The 17295-nt window shown below is 41.5% G+C and overlaps 1 protein-coding gene and 1 pseudogene across 5 annotated transcripts in view; both read right to left on the reverse strand.

Moving 5' to 3' along the window:
• Window positions 1–17295, reverse strand: part of Cacna1d (calcium channel, voltage-dependent, L type, alpha 1D subunit) — a 506855-nt gene that overhangs the window by 75190 nt on the left and 414370 nt on the right. For all 5 annotated transcript variants that reach the window (XM_013030746.1, XM_013030744.1, XM_013030745.1 and 2 more), the window contains 8 exons: window positions 17084–17244; window positions 15975–16200; window positions 15653–15860; window positions 12421–12541; window positions 4851–4965; window positions 4289–4358; window positions 3174–3240; window positions 2305–2452 (listed from right to left, as the gene is read on the reverse strand). In XM_013030746.1, coding sequence (XP_012886200.1) covers window positions 2305–2452; window positions 3174–3240; window positions 4289–4358; window positions 4851–4965; window positions 12421–12541; window positions 15653–15860; window positions 15975–16200; window positions 17084–17244 — 1116 coding nt within the window. The remainder of the gene's footprint in view (window positions 1–2304; window positions 2453–3173; window positions 3241–4288; window positions 4359–4850; window positions 4966–12420; window positions 12542–15652; window positions 15861–15974; window positions 16201–17083; window positions 17245–17295) is intronic.
• Window positions 10278–10952, reverse strand: LOC105996560 (annotated as a pseudogene).

Consider the following 17295-nt stretch of genomic DNA (forward strand, 5'->3'; position numbering starts at 1 on the left):
ACTCCTACGATGCTCAAATAAGGCACAGGTGGTACCATAGCCAGTCAAGCGGTCTCTTTTCCTCTCTTTCCATATCTGTCCATAAATGCTGCTGCTCTGAACCTCTTTTGATTTCCAAGGATGCTTGATTTGTGACTCATTCTTTGATAAATTAAACTCAGTCCGATTTATCTGAAAATTTTAACACAAAGAATGAAACAAATTCCTTTTGTGTACTATGAGGTGCTGTATTGAAATAGGACTTGCAGTGAGGGCTGATGAAATCTGTCATCTAAAGATTTTTGGCATAAAAGTTTTATTGTGTATGTGTGTATGTGCACGCTTTATGCGTGCACACATGCGCGTGTGTATTGACTGGTTCTGAGGCAAGCACTCAAGGCCCGGGACCTACCCCTCAGCTTTTTTGCCCAAGGCTAGTGCTCTACCACTTGAGCCACAGTTCCACTTTTGGCTTTTGGTGGTTAATTGATGAGTCTCACATACTTTCTTGCCCAGGCTGGCTTCAAACCAAGATCCTCAGATCTCAGCCTCCTGGGTAGCTAGTATTACAGGTGTGAGCCATGACTGGAAAAAGTCCTAATTTTTAATTTTAGAATTGACCCCCAACTAGAAGTCCTTAGAAAGCGAAGTCACATCATCATTTGCTAACATGTAAAGATCTCACTGCATTATATGCTGTAGTTCTTTCTGAGTCCTGAAGCCCCATGAGGCCAGGGAGGGCTGCTACCTATCAGGCTGCTTAACAACTGACAACTGACTGACTTTACCCTAAACACATGTTTGCCAAAGACTATACATAGGTTTTCCCTTGAAAGACTTTTTTTCATTATTAGACTCTTCTCTTTTGGGGCATTCAGTGCTGGTTCCCTTAACTCCCCCTGCTGAAGGTTTGTTAGTTGTTAGCAACTGAATCTGCAGCTGCAGAAGACCTTCTAAAGCAGCAAAACAGGAGTGCTCTTGATTTTTTGGGGGAAAATCAAGTCAAACATAAAGAGCTGCAGGTGTCAGCAAACATCAGGGTAATCATCTCATCCTCCTTTTTTTGGTGCCAGTCCTGGGCCTAAGCATTGTTCCTGAGGTTTTGTGCTCAAAGTTAGTGCTCTACCACTTGAGCCATAGCTCCAGTTCTGGCTTTTTGGTGCTTAAATATAAGAGTCTCACAGAGTATCTTGCCTAGAATGGCTCCAAATCAGAACATTCAGATCTCAGCCTCCTCTGGAGCTAGGATTCCAGGTACCTGCCATCCTTTTTTTTTTTTTTTTTGGACATCCCAATAGTAATGAGCTATAAAATCAATCATCAAATTTTCACCTCTCAAGGACCTGTGAATTATGCAGTCTTCCTTTATGACAGCCAAGAACTCCTCCTGCAATTCTAGAAACCTTTCCAGGAGCTACCTATTCCCCTTGGCAGTTCACTTAATCCCAGATGATTAAAACCTACAAATGAGCTAGTAAATAAACTTCTTCCGCCTACAGTATATGTGAGTCACTACCATGTTCCTGGTGAGTACCTTATTATTTCAGTATGAAAAATACTATTTAAAGCAGTGTATCCTAGAGCTGAATCCAATACTTATAGCTTATAAATATCACCAGGACATATTATTTCATGGTCATAAAAAAGATCACCTAAATGGGATATGAGGATGAAGATACCGTACAGAACTTGGTCACAAAATTCTTGTCCCACAAAGCATCTTAGAAAATGTCCACTGGTTAAGAAAGGGCTCTAGGGGCTGGGAAGGTGGCTCAGTGCTTGCCTCGCATGCATGAGGCCCTGGGTTCAATTCCTCAGCACCACATAAGCAGAAAAAGCTAGAAGTGGTGCTGTGGCTCAAGTGGTAGAGTGCTAGTCTTGAGCTAAAGAGCTGAGGGACAGCTCCACTCAGGCCCAGAGTGCAGGCCCCACAACTGAAAACAAAAAAAAAAAGTAGAAGAAAGAAAGAAAGAGGGTTCTAGGCCATTGCATGGAAGAGCAGAGTGGTCAGCTTCAAACAGAAAATCTTGATGATCACAGACATTTGCTCCATTGCTGTTCCCAGGCAGAAGTTGTAAGGGGAGGAGAATCTAGAACATCACGCCTTCCAGTATGTGGTCACAACCTTAAGGGAAAAGAACTGATGGTTGAGGCAAGAAACAAGCAGGGAAGCTTGGTAGGGAATTGGGGGATCCTGGGACACTTGCGTCCAGAAGACGGCTGCAAAACCACTTCCCCTTCTCCCACCCAGCCATCCTCAAGCAATCTGTAGAGTTTCTGACTGCAGAGAGGTGGTAGCGATGGGACTAGAAAGGGTATATTTACGGGTTGGTCTTGCTAAGAATGAAGAAAGCGCTTCCTTCAGGGATGGGAGCAATTTTCTCCTTCATGTTCAACTCTGAGATTCTGCGAGGACGGGGACCAGCAGGAACCTCGGGTTCATCCTCTTCTTCCTCCTCTTCCTCTTCACCTACTTTAAATAAAACAGTTTTTATAGGCATAAAATAAAAAGATTGCATATGGGTTTTAATTACCGTTCCCAATTTTACCAGTTTAAAATGTGGCTTAAACATTAAGAGCATTTACTGCTTATCTAATCAACACCTTCCTGCTTCTTCAGAATATGGACTGAATAGAGTTGGGGGTGGGGACACAGCCCTCTCTGGTAAGTGTGTTCAGCTGTGGGAAGGAAGTTCTTTCTAGGCTATGATCTGACACAGGTAAAAGTGGTCATGCTGGTGGTATTCTCAATGACATATTCCTAGCACCTAGCTGTTTCCCCAGCTTCAGGCTGAAAAAGCTCTATGTGGGTTTCAAGTTACAGATAAGCAGCCCCTGAACTATCCAAGTCTGGCTTTTATCATCCAATGAGGGCATCAATGAAATGAAAAAGTGTCAGGTGAATGCTAACAACTGATCTTCCACAGAGTTCTGTCAGCAAAAGTTGGGCCAATACTGATCCAGCTGCACATTCCTTCTCCACCACCCTGCAAAGAATTGTGCATCTATGCTGCCTGTGACTGTGGGATATAGCAGAACTAACTGGCCCACCAGGAAGTTGATCCCATTGTCTTGGTGGCCTAATTAGGTCAGCATAAAGGAGGGAGGCCACAGCTAGGCCACCCAGCAATCCACAGCAAAGCCCTGTCTCATCTCATGAGCTGAGAGCTTGTCTCTGACCTTCACCATCATACCTGGCACATCACAAGGTGGGTAAGGATCTTTGTCTTCATCCTCTTCTCGATAGTCATCAATTGTAACCTAGGATAAAAGAGATGTTTCAGGAGAGAAGACAATGGCTCCAATATACTCTAGAGGGCCAAAGGGTAACCAGCTGGTCAGCACAGGATAAGGTATTTTTCTCCTGAGTGTCTGCATGTGAGGACAGGGCCTATTATATGGGGATTCTGCTTCAGACAGAGGCTTGAGCCCAGTTGAGAAACATGATGCCAACTTGGTCCTGGGTTCTTCTGATGTCCCAGTGTAGTAGTTGTACATATTCTATAATAACATTTGGAGCTGGGTGTCATTGGCTCACACCTGTAATCCTATCTACTCAAGAGGTTGAGATCTGAGGATCGAGGTTCAAAGCCAGCCCAGGCAGGAAACTCCATGAGATTTTTATCTCCAATAAACCACTCAGAAACCCGGAAATGGCTCTGTGGCTCAAGTGGTAGAGCACTCACCTTGAGCTAAAGAGCTGAGGGACAGCGCCCAGAGTTTAAGCCCCATGACTGACAAAAAAAGAAAAAAAGAAAAAGAAAAAAAAGAAAAATAACCACATTTGGATTCCTGACTCTAGATGAGATTCTGAGTTCCCTGGAGGTAGAGAACCTGTCAGTCTTTTTCATTCCTGAATCTTGAGTGCCTGACCCCACAACTGCTACTCAGAATTTATCAATTCAATGAACAAATGATGGAAACTTCCACAGCTGTCCTAAGTGTGATGAACTCTGACAGTGTGGCCCTAAATCCTCCCAGATCAACAGATCCTGGGATCACCACTGGGCACAGATATCTACTAAAAATCTCAGGTTTAATACCAGCTCGAAAGATGCTAACAGCATCATGCCCAACATAGGAAAACAAGAAGTCAAACTGTCTTGGTTCTATGGTGAAATGTTAGTTAACAGATAGCTCCCTGACTAAATTCAATCACAAGCCCTTGAGAAGTCAGCATCTATATAATATGCTACTTTCACACCAAAATATTACATACGAGACATGTCACAGCCAAAGTGGTACATTTATGGTGATGCCAACAGAATCAGACTGAAATGAAAGGGAGAGAAGTTATTTCAGTACATACCTTGTTGTCACTGTTGGCTACCTGGTTGACTTCTGGTTTGTTGTTCTTTTTATTTTCTAGACTCTCTTTTCTATAAAGAATACAAAAAACAAAATAACCATATTGCCACATATAAAAATGTTAATCAGGATTCTCAATCAACAATGTCCCATTGAAGGACAAAATTTAATTGAAAACAACACTAACAGAAAAAGCACAGCACAGCCCAAACTCAGAGCTTCCGGTTCATCTAATGCAAAGGATTCATTATACAGATCATCTTATTAAAACCCCTATCCAAGAGCTAATCAGCATTGAATGCATCATTTGTTTTATGATGCCAAAATTAACTGCAATGATGCTTTAGAATGGGAACGTGTGACTCCCATTCTCAGCTCTGAGGATAAAAGCTAAAGGCTTGGCTTTCTTCCAAGATTCTTTCCTCTTTGGCCTGCACCACATGGTCACCTCCATGAAACATGGAGGTGCAGCTCCTAAGAAGCACATTTGGATTTATCAGGTCTTTCAGGCACCTGAGCTTTCCAAACTCCTCAGTTAAGAACTCAGACAAAAATGGAATTACCTTGCAATCTTTTTTCTTTCCTTTTCTTCAGCTTCCTCCTTCTGAGCAGTATTCAAACTTTCAGCATCAGCCAAATTATCAACAGCGATGGCCAAGAAGACATTCAGTAGAATATCTGATTTCAAGATTTTAAGGGCACAACAGATGACTGAATGCAACTACACATGGTCAGCAATGACAATGCCATATTCCATCCTTCCACCCCTTGTTCTGGAAGGCTGGTAGCAGGTAACTGTCCCTAGTGTGGGCACTTAATAAAATCAGAGGACTTGGGAAAGACATGCTCCTCAACAAAGAAACAAACGAAAACCTTTTAGAGAGTTATCTGAAAAGAGCTATATCAAGACTCTCTGAAATCCAGAAAAATCTACAAATGTCAACATTTCCTGTTGTTTCCATAAATCTATGTATCTATAGTTGATGCACATTGCACAAAACAATCTAATAATAACGATGTGTTTTTGATTCTTTGGAAATATATAACATAACACTCATAGTGAGGGTAGCTCTTTTCAAACCAGACTCCTTCAAAGCCATACATTTTTCTAATAGATACTAGATTTTCTTTGAAATTGCTTTTGGGTCTTTAGATAATTCATTCATTTCTTCACTCCATAAACATTGAAAGCTGGTAACATGCTATCTCCTGCCTGCCAGATGGTGCTGTTCTGAAAAGTCCTATTGTGGCTAGATCTTTGATAATTGTGATTCAACCAGAAGTTTTCACATAGTAAAAGTCAGGTAACCAAGTTATCAGGATTTTGTTGTTGTTGTCATATGTGGTTTCCTTGAAATCTTTTTTTTTTTTTTTGCCAGTCCTAGGGCTTGGACTAAAGGCCTGGGCACTGTCCCTGAGCTTCTGTTGCTCAAAGCTAGCACTCTACCACTTGAGCCACAGCACCATTTCTGGTTTTTCTGTTTATGTGGGCTGAGGGAATGGAACTCAGGGCTTCATGCATGCTAGACAAACACTCTACCACTAAGCCACATCCCTAGCTCTGAAGTCTTTTTTTTAAAGTATCCTGAACTATAATATTATCAAAGCAGAAGATTCAGGTTTCTTATTCAGAGTGCAATAAATAAAGTCTGTGCTGGATGAATGCTTCTCTGTCTGAGATAAGAGCATGAGACCACTGCCCCATATGTCTTGTGTAAGCTGAAATCCCGAGCAGTGCTGAGCACGTAACTCAACATAGGCCTTCAGGGATCCTGTGAAGGGCTATTGTGCTTCTATTCAAGGCTTCAAAAAGGATGGAAATGTGAGTGAACTACAGTAAGATTGTCACAATACCTTTGATGTAACAGTGTATGCTGGAGCTGCAAGGAGCTCAAGAAAACCATGTCCTGGGTGGAGAGAGCTTGAGTACTTCTTTGATGGACATGGGGGATGGTGACTTAGATAAGGCTCAGTGCTAGGACCACGGTTCTGACTGTGTCTCTCAATGAAGACATAATTGCTTCTCAAGCACTAAACTCTTTTGGGCCATGAAGAGCAAACATGAAATAATAACCTGTAAGAAGGTCGTATATATCCCTAACAGATGGTTTCCAAAGGCAAAACCCATCATCTGTGTTTAGAGACATTGCCTACACCTCAGAAATAGCAGTTCACTCTGGAATTCATTCCAAAGTCTACCAAGCACCTCCATCAGGCTAGCTTCTCTTCTGGGTAGTGAAGACATGGCAGGAAACATGAGAAAATAGAACATCTTGCTGGGGACACAGAACATAAATAACTCTTAAGTATCTCATACATGTGTTACAAAGAACTTGAAATAAAATCAGAGAGAAGTGGTGGGGAAATACTCTGCAGTCTATCCTGCTGTGGTCTAAAGAGCCAATCACGAGGACAGCAAAAAAAAAAGGAAAATATTGACCATTCATTTAACAAATTTTTACCAAGGGCCAACTATGCATAGGCCCTGCCCTATAATGAGAAGTGATATGGAAAAGGAGGGTAGGGAACAGAGTTAAAAATTCAATTCCATATCCTACAAAAGGATTAAGTGACAAATGGGATGGGTCTAGAGTGGTGACATTGATGAAGACACACTGTATTCCTAAACTCTTTTGTTGAATGACAACTCCTGTGTAAAACTACTTAAATAAAAATATTTTTTTTTAAAAAAAGAAGATACTGAATGTGAGAAGCTGTTGTCTAAGCCAGGTATAGTGGTACATATTTGTAATCCCAGTTATTTAGGAGGGAGAGGAAAGAGGATTGTGAGGTTGAAGTCAGCCTCAAAGTTATAGAAACTCTTCTAACTGAAAAAAAAAAACAAAATACAAACAAAAGGGCAAGGGTATTGCTTAAGAAGTAGAGTGTTTGGCTTACAAGCATAAAGTCTTGGATTCAATCCTGAGAGGGAAGAAGAGAAAGAGGAAGATGAGGAGGAATGGGAAACAGAGGAAGGAAGGGAAAGAGGGTAAGGAAAGATGAGAGGGAGGAGGAAGAAGACAAGGGAAAAAGAGCAGGAAAGAGGAAAGGGAGGAGATGCTGTTGTCTAGGTAGAGGGATGGAGGACTACTTACACACAGACTCTGCCCCTAGCAACAGATGTGAATAAAATCTAATAGGGTCTCAGAGGTCTAGGGAGGAACTGGACAGATTGCTCCCTGGAGAAGGGTAAAATAAAGCTGAGTCCAGGGACAAGCAGAATATCTCCAGGCTGAGATACTGTTTTCATAGAAACTTTACAACATAAACATCCTCACAGAGGATAACTGGACAGGTTTGTACAAAGGTTCCCATAAGAAGAAATTTCATCAATGTAACCAAGAAGATGAAGAAAGAGGAATCAGCTGAAGGGAGTCCTTAGGAGGAGAATTCAGATGAGGTCTTTTTTTGGAGGGTGGGGGAGGAGGGAGGAGGCTTTCTTTTTTATTTTACATTTTAAAATTATCATTAAGTACTTGCTTATATACAGGGGTTTCAATTCAGCATATCATTTTTTTCTTTATTGAGAAGGTAATGAGCAGGGGGTTACAGTTATATAAAGTAATAAGTACTTTTTTGAGAGCTTTTATGGCACAAAATGTTTATAGCTACAAGTTATACATGAATTGTAAATTGTATAGAATGATATAAAATGCTAACTAAATAGATGAGAATGCATAATTACTTTGACTCAGTTCATTCCAATCATTTCACCAATGGTCCACTTAGAAAGCCACCTCTGTCTAGAGCAGTCAATCTTACTGCAGCCCTGTCCGCGCTCTGCTCTTCTCACTGAGCAAGCGTGTTGTCTTGTTCCCGATTTTATTTACAAGTATTTTAAGCCAGGTTTCACCAAGCGTAAGAAAAATGAAATCTGCCTTTTCATCCCCAAATTGTAAACAGGCGTAAAGTTTTTAAGCATTAATCTTAAATTGTCACAGTTATTTATCAAGTTCTCCTTTCCAATGACACAGTTTGTCTGCATTGTGTCCCACAGTAGGGCCACCAACTCATCATGGTAAGCTCTACCGTGTTCTAGCTGGAATTCCACATCACAGATACTTCAAGAAACATATAAAACTAAAATTATTTCCAATAGCAAACAGTAATACACCCAAAGCTCTGTGGCACTGGTAGACGGCTACTGAGGTTCTCAGGAAGAGAATGCACTGCCTGTCAGTTACTGACTGCTCTCCTTCATGATGCCAATTTCAGCAAACTGGACACTGCAGTAGTCAGCTTTACCCCATCTTGCCAATTTTGTCCAGACTTTTCAAAAACCATCCAATCTGCTCTTTTTCTTCCCAAAGAAATCTGAATATGAACATTTGAAATATGTTAGAAGGCAAATCAAGTGTTACCAGGTCTAAGAAGTAAGTCAGAAACAAGATATGAACGTATTCAGACATCAGATGAAAAACAAAGAAAAACAAAGTAATTCAGAAAACTATTTGGGATATATCATCTTTCCTAAAGACAGACAGCTGTATTCTTGAAAAAAAAAAGATAGAAAATAATGGTTGTTTCTCTGTGTTGTTTCCATTCTAGCATGAGCATTACAACCTTGGTCAAGGAAGGGCTGGTTTTCTGCAAAGGGGAAAGCTGGCAGCCTGTGCTGCCCTCAGAGACTGCACAATCTCCTCAACAGTGCTTCTCTAAACACTCAACAGCAAGGTCAACATCATCAACAGCCACTTGTGATATATAACACACATAGCAATGCCCTTTAGGGCCATGCTATGTTCTGAAATCCAACAAAACCTACTCAAAGAATCCGTAATCCTGCTGCTTTCTAAGGATTTGGTCCTAAGGCTTCACATTATAGAAACAAACAAGGTCTGTCAGGGAGGATCTGTTAGTATTCCGGAATGGAATGCCAAGAGCTCAGCCTAATCGGCCCCTCCCTGCACCTGCAGGACCCATCAGGGAGAAGCTCCCCCCCCCCCCCCCCCCCGGACCCCACAGGGGGAAACCCCCCCCCCCCCCCCGCCCCAAGGAAATGAGTGGCATGTCACCTGTTCCCACAACCCAAGTCTGCTTTCCAAAGTTACACAAGTGCTTGGAAGAACTCGGAAGCAAAGGTCTTCAGAGTTTAAAGGCTTCAGAACGTAAGTGAAGCCTCCTAAAACAAGAAACGTGGATTAACACCATGAATTGGACTCGTTTCAAAGTCTCTTCTTAGAGAAAATAAGTAAAGAAATAAAAAAGAAAATTAAAGGCCATGAAAAATTTACATGTAGCTAAACACTTGAAAATACCAGTACACACAAAAATCTCAAAAGCGATTTCATATCTAGGTCTGAGACGCTCCTTATCAGAAATAAAGACTCTGCCACAGAAGACACATGACAAGCGGTGGAGGTGAGTCCTACACTACACTCCCTATCCTTCACACCCACAGGCACCATCAGGAGGCTTAGAAAAAATAGCTCCAAAGCTGCTTTTAAATTATTTTTATTGCCCAGGATATTTTTTTCTTGTCTCTTGCTTTTTTTTTCAGTTGTTTTCTTTTTAATAACTATAAATTCAAGCTTAGAGAAGCTTGTCTTGAGGTCTTGGAAAATAAAACCAAAACAAAACAACAAAGCTCTTTGTAGCATCATTTCTACCCTGATCTCATTTTAAGAGAGATGGTAGTTACATGGCCAGAGTCAAGTTCCTACCATGAATGATATGGGTTCAGTTCTGGGGGTGCTACACGAGACAACGGCATGGTTGACAAAACTATAATCTGCTGGTGGCATTTGTGGAAAAGAAGCCCTTGCAAGTTTCTAAACAACAGGACATTCTGTTAGGAAGTTCTAAAGTGTCTTACAGGCCCCAGAGGGAACAAGTTAGTAAAATGCTTCCACTGAGTTTGAATACTGGATTTCAGAGTTACTGGAACTGGATGTGTAAAACCAGGGTGGTAAGTTAGGTCATGCTAATAAATAAAGTACGTGACAACACTCCACTCCACAGGCCACACGTATTCCTGGGCTCCTCCTTCCTCAGTAGGTGCTGGCAGAGGGCATGTTCAGGCATTTTCCAATATAGATGCCTAGCCCCAAAACCAGGATGTGAGAAAGGAAAAGTGATGGAATGAACACCCTCAGGAACTCTGCAGAGAAAATGCCTCCTTTCTTCATGGCTCCATTTTTCCTCATGCTTAGCGACACAGCATGTTTAGGGTGCCTGAAGTGGAACTTCCTTGGGCGGAATGTTCTCAGGTCTACTGAACCAGTCTGATACCCAATCTGCCCTTTTCTTCAGAGATTCTGCTTCCTTCTCTCCTTCTCCAGCTTCTTCTTCTGAGAGCTGTGGTCCCGGCTGGTGTGCATCTCCACGACAAACATAATCTGTCCGTCTTCTTGTGGGGAAGGGCTGTCACAGTGGGAGCTGCCTTTGGAGCTGCTCTGCTCTGACTCATGCTGGACATGCAGAAGGATCTTTTCCATGTCTCTGCTGTGGATGGAGGATGAGGAGGGCATGTGCTTCAGCCCTCCGTTCTTCCCATTGCCATTCTTGTAGCCATTGCTGGGTACCTCCATCCAGGAACCTGTGAACTTGCCTCTTTTCTGTCTCCTAGGGGTTCCTTGCTTTCCAGGGTTTTCATTAAGCCCTAGGGATGTGGAAGGAGAAGCTAGAGGCAGGAGGAGGATTTGGGAAGACACCAGCCAGTACATTTGTTTTTAATCACTGTTATCCCCCTCATTTTCTCCCACTTACCCCTCCATATTCCCCTCCCCCTCCAAGTTGTAAAGTTCATTCCCAACATAGTGTCAATATGATATTGTCCCATTTGTAAAGAAATGGAAAGACCTGGAAAAATTATATTAAGCAAAGTAAGTCAGATCCAAAGAAAAAAATAGGGAAATGATAAAACCTACTTAAGAACTAGAATATGTCTTTGCTATTCTTAACAGGGGTCTCAAGAACCCAATTGCTAAGTACAAAAGATCATATATAATAAAGTATCAACATGAACTCTAAGAATTGGAAACAAAAGGTTCTTATGATTTCCTGTATGTAGTTATTATTTCTTTTTATGTTGTAATTTTCTGTACCCTTTGTCTTGTATATAACTTTATTTGATCTATGGAAAGGAAAGGGAATCACAGAAACAGCAGGACAAAGGATGAACTAATGCAGCAGATCAATTTATGCATCTATCTCCCCATCTCTCCCAATGCCACACATCCCCTTAAGTTGAACTACTATGACCAGAACCACATGCCTAGGCTTCCAAATGTACACCTGCCCTTCTGCAAATTGAGGCAAATCAAAGGGATACTGTGACCATAGTCATTGAAATATCATTGTATCCACTCAAAGGAACTTGATATTAATATGAAATAGTTTATTTTGGCAGAAACCAAAGCACTACTGTGGGAATCTGGTCCAAATAAGGACTTTTTAAACTGGAAGAATGAAGATTAAGAGGTAATATTCATATGGGTATACAATAGTTTATTATTCATAGCATTTTTCAGGGGTCTATATGCCAGGTCATGTCGTGCAGGACCTAGTCCAAGATAAGACAGACATAACCACAGGTTCTAGGACTATGGAAGTCTGATGGAGGTAAATAAACAGCCCCAAGGACCAATTTCCAAGGTCTAGGATAACAGAGTGCATCTGGGAAAAGGAGTGAAACAAGTGAGAGAAAAGTTCCACATCGTGATTAGAAGGTAGACAATGGACACTTGATAATCAAAGATATTCAGGTACAGGCTAGTCGACTGAAAATGGGTCTTAAAATGATATGGATGTCATCCTCTGAAGGATAACACAGAACCACCAGGCTTTCCCTCTCTACCAAGGCTCGTCCATTGGGCATGTACATGACACTGAGCTGGATAGTCACCAGTATCAGCACATGCGCTGTCTCCTCTGGTTTGACTCACTTAACCAGCTGGTGTTCCTTAAAGCCCACTGGAGATTTGCTCACGTTATACTGCCCGTCCTCCAGCAATGCTGAGGGAAAGCAGATAGTGAGCCAGCAAGGGAGGGGCATTTATACAATCCCCCCCACCCCCACACCAGATCCACACATATAGCAGTTGCTACCCCACCATCATTACAGAAAAATTCAAAGAAAGAAAAACAAGGCAATGACAATGACAACAAAGCCCTGGTGGGCCTGAAGGATACAGTTGCCGCAAATGAAGAGGATGATGAAGTAGATGCAGACGATCATTCCTGAGGAGGAGGGGCCTCCATAAGCCATGATGCCATCATACATCACGGCATTCCAGTCTTCACCTGTCAGAATCTAAGAAGCCAAAGCCAGGATCAGACAGCAGGTGGGTCACCACTTACTCTTTCACAGCGCTGTGGTGGCTATTTCTGGTTGAAGCTGCCTTTTATATTAGACTATAAATCCATCTATTACCTCATAGAATTTTCAAAATATTATTTTTAATTAGATAGATGAGGTATTTCTTCTAGTGAAAAAAAAAGACCTTTACAAATAAGACGTACCTACCCTTTGCTAACACCCAGCTCAGTTTCTGTTCCCTCCTCAAAGATAAGATGATGCTGGCATATCTCTCCCTCTCCCTCTCTCTTGGACATCTGTCTATGGATTAAAATTCATGTACACATGCCCAGAAAAGGCAGGCAGTTGGTGTCATCTCTGATTTTCTAGGCACAAAGTATATCACATTATATGAATTTTTCTGCAGCTAGCTTCTTACCCTGACCCCATTCAACAATGCTTCCTCAAGATTTTCTGTGTTAGTAGTTTCATCCAATTCTTTTAAATTACTACATAGTATTCCACATGGTTAATCTACTATGGAAATAATTATACCATAAGAGTTTTGAAACATTAGAGAAGTCTAAAAGTCTCATGCAGATACTACCAACCACCTCAAGTTTCAAATTTAATCTTTTCTATTGATAATAGAAAAGATAATAGAAATAGAATACAGACAGCTATTTTAACAAAAATGCCACTTTCCAGGAAGAGGGCTCCATTATCTTCTACCTGGACTAGGTATTTAATAATTCAAACCACTGTGGATTATAAACAACAAAATGGGCAAGAAATTAGAAATGATAAAATTATTCACAAAAGGAAGTACAAATGGCTCTTAAGAAGATACATTCAACTTCACAAAAGGAAGTACAAATGGCTCTTAAAAAGATACATTCAACTTCACGCTTGATAAAATTATGATGAGATGCCATTTGCCTGTCAGATGGCAACAACTGTCAAGTATGAACACCCACTGAGGTGAAGAGAATGAGGCAAAGGAGGTCTTCTCATTGCTGCCAGAGAGCAAATGATCACAACTGTAAGCAGAGCATTTCAACAGGGTACTGAAGATTACGAATCTGTTTATACCCTTTATAATAGCATTTACACTTGAGGGGCTTGTTCCTACACATCTGCCTTACACACATGTCACGTAAGTCTTATGTGTACGGACCACCTGGAGCCAAGACTGGACAACTAAATTCTCATCCAGAGGGAGCGCTTATTTGCAGGATGGTGATCCACACCACTGAATGTAGGTAGTCTTTAAAGGGAGGAGGTGACCTTTTATATAACAGATAGGAAGGCTTTTAAGGTCAATTTAAGTGAATAAAAACATCCTAGTTACTCAGGAGGCTGACATTAGGAGGACTGTAGTTCTAGAGATAAGGTCATAAGACTTGATCTCAATAGAAAAAGTTTGGCATGGTGGCATGTGCTCATAATTTCAGCCACAGAGGAAAAAAAATAAGAAGCTCTCAGGGTACAGGTACATGCCCATGCAAGAAGCAAAACCCTAGCTCAAAAATGACCAGAGAAAAAGAGGTATTGAAGCAGGGCATCAAGGGGCTCATTCCTATAATACTAGCTACTTAGGGGGACTGAGAACTGAGGATCACAGTTTGAAGTTATTATGGGCAGGAAAGTTTGTGAATTTTATCTCCAATAAAGTATCTCCTGCTGCCTCCCCCCATAAAACAAAAGCCAGAGCTGTGGAGTGGTAGCTCAAGTGGTAGAGTGCGTGCCTTGAGAATAAGAAGCTTAGGATAGTACCCAGACCCTGAGTTTAAGCCCCAGGAGCGCCCCCCCATACATACAAACATTGATTCATGACTCAATGGTACAGTGCTTGCTTAGCAAGTATAAGGCCATGAGTCAAAACCCTAGTACCACCAGCAAAGTAAACAAACGAAGATGTAACCATGTAGAGTGAGCCACTATCTGTGTAAATTCATCTACAGGTGTTCAGGTAGACTGGCTTATATCTATGAACAAATAACATATCTAAGACTACACAGTAGAGAGAAATAGCTTAGTAGTAGTTGCCTCCTAGATGATGAAATCAGTGTCTTTGTGAGAGAATTATCAATTCATATCGTTTTGTAACACTTAAATTTTATGCCATATGCATGTATCAAAACAAAAAGTCTACAGGTTTTGAAGGAAGTTAGAAAAAACAATGACACACCAGCAGCCAAAATGCCAGAATAATTAAAAGATTAAACCATATTATTGTACCATATTACTATTCTATTATCAATTATTATACAGTATTCCATGTATCTCAAATGACCATGTGAGAATCTCACAGGCCATTCCCATTAGTTTCTGAGAAGGACAAGTTGCTCATCTGGACACAGAAACAGCCACCGAGAAACCCAACAGTCCCCTCCTTTCCCATAATGCCTCCCTAACTCTCCTGCAAGGCACCAATGATTACTGACACCACATGAAAAAAGCGGAGAGGGTAGATAGGCATTCTAAGCAAATTTTTCAGTCTCTATTCAAGAAGGGGATTAGCTGAGAGCCTGAGGAGAATATTCAGCCCACCTCAGCTTGTAGCCACAATGGTGGAGGGTACACTAGGCCTTGAGTGGCACAGCCACCCATAGAAATGACTGTTCCTTCCCACCCAGCCTCCTAGAAGCCCCACAGCACAGTGATCCCCATAGTCTTCAGCCTATTCCATCACAGAAGCAGGACAGAGAAGGGCAGAGGGGGTGACATTGCCACACACCGAAGTATTCAGACTTCCAAACTCATGTCTTCATGTGTATCTCTTATAAAAAGGACTACAAATTTGCTTGTGCTTAAACAATTAGCCACAAACAAGAAGATTTTAGCAGATATTTTACAGATACCTAACAAAAATGAAATAAAAAAGGGTTTTTGTGTATTATTTTGTTATACAGTAGCCTTAAAAGAAAGTGTGAAGTCATATTGCAAAAATAGCTGAAGATGACACAAAATAATTTATACAAAGTTTAACAGAGCATTGTTAGCATAGAGATTATTAATAAAAATATATTCCTGAGCTATGAGCAGACAAGAAGGCAGATGTTCCAACTACTATAACTCATGGTACACTGGGAACAAGAAAGGAGAGACAGAGGCAAGACTCACCTGAAATACTGTCAGCAATGCTTGAGGAAAGTTGTCGAAGGTGCTTCGCTTAGTCTGCGTTTCGTCAAAATTAAACTTGCCACCAAATAGCTGCATCCCAAGTAAGGAAAAGATGATAATGAAGAGGAAAAGCAGAAGCAATAGTGAAGCGATGGACTTCATGGAGTTTAACAAGGATGCCACCAAGTTGCTCAGGGAAGTCCAGTGCCTGTAAGTCAAGATGAGGGTATGAACCAGGAACACCACCTGGCCAGGGTGGTGTCAAACCTGACCACCACCTCCTGCTCAGAATACAGCTGTGGCACAAAACACATTTCCTTACCTGGTCACTTTGAAGATTCTTAAGAGGCGTACACACCGGAACACAGAGATCCCCAGTGGAGACATGATCTCCAGCTCCACCAAGATGGTCTCAGTAATCCCACCACATACCACAAAGCAATCAAACCGGTTGAAAAGAGAGACAAAATATGCTTGGAGACCCAGACTGTACATTTTCACCAGCATCTCACAGGTGAACAGAGCCAAGAGGACTTTGTTAGCAATATCTGCAAAGACAAAGGGCACACATCCTCAGGATCTCAATGTGGGAGATACTCTGGCTCCACTTCTCCTGGTACCTCCCTCCCACTGGTCTCCACAGTAAACACAGCAATCCCTGTTCTTATCTTTGCTATTGTACTCATGACAGAAGTGTGGCATTGATATTGATGATCTGTTCGTGTGCCAGGTGCTGGATCTGGTACTGCTACTGTCTAGATTTGAGTTGGGAGGCATTTCTTGATTTCTCTGGGCCTCGCTGACTAAAAGTGAATGGTTCCACATAATTTCTGGAATTTCACAGCACTAAAAGCATGTGGTTCTGCACTCAGAACATCATTTTACATATAAATATATATATATTACATATATATTTTTTAAATCTACATAAACCAACCTATCTGTTTGAGCTTATGGCACCCTGAGAGAAGTGATCATTTCTCAATATAATTTCAAACAACAGGAATCACTGCCATGTAGGCTTGAGAGATAGAGAAAACAGATGTAAGAAGGACTTTTGGAGAACCCCAAACTGACAAATGTATGGTAGACTGTCTCTCCACACACTCCATTTTTGAGCATTCCAAGATGGGTAGCCAAAACCATGTGTTAAAAAACAAGGATCCCAACTGGGTCAGAAAAAATGTCCTTCCAACTCCTTGACTCCAGATCTGAGGTTATCTGAAGGTTAGGACAATAATCAGTTTATCACACCATACAGACTGTGCCCCTGCTCCAGGGCCTGCCTGTATTTGGATGGTTTTACCATTTTCCAAGTTAGTGCTCACTAGATGTTTCAGTACTTCACTGCATATCCATCAGATTACACTAAGCAGCAGTTAGCCACAAGGAACCAACTCAGAGTAAAAAAGAGAATAGCTTCACTTGTACCTTGAATCTGTGTCAACCAGTCCGGCTGATTGTAGTGCTCAGAGGAGATGGTTAAAGTGTTGAGAAACACCAGGACAATAACTAGCCAGTAAAATGTGACAGACTTCACAGCAGCCCTACATCTTCTGCGATTGAATCGGTTCCAGCGACGCCAGCGTCGGCTGAAAGATAAGCAAACATTGCTCCCTAGATGACAGATATAGCATCTTACA

Source organism: Dipodomys ordii, unplaced genomic scaffold (genome assembly GCF_000151885.1).
Source record: "Dipodomys ordii isolate 6190 unplaced genomic scaffold, Dord_2.0 Scaffold132, whole genome shotgun sequence".
Lineage (NCBI taxonomy): Eukaryota > Metazoa > Chordata > Mammalia > Rodentia > Heteromyidae > Dipodomys > Dipodomys ordii.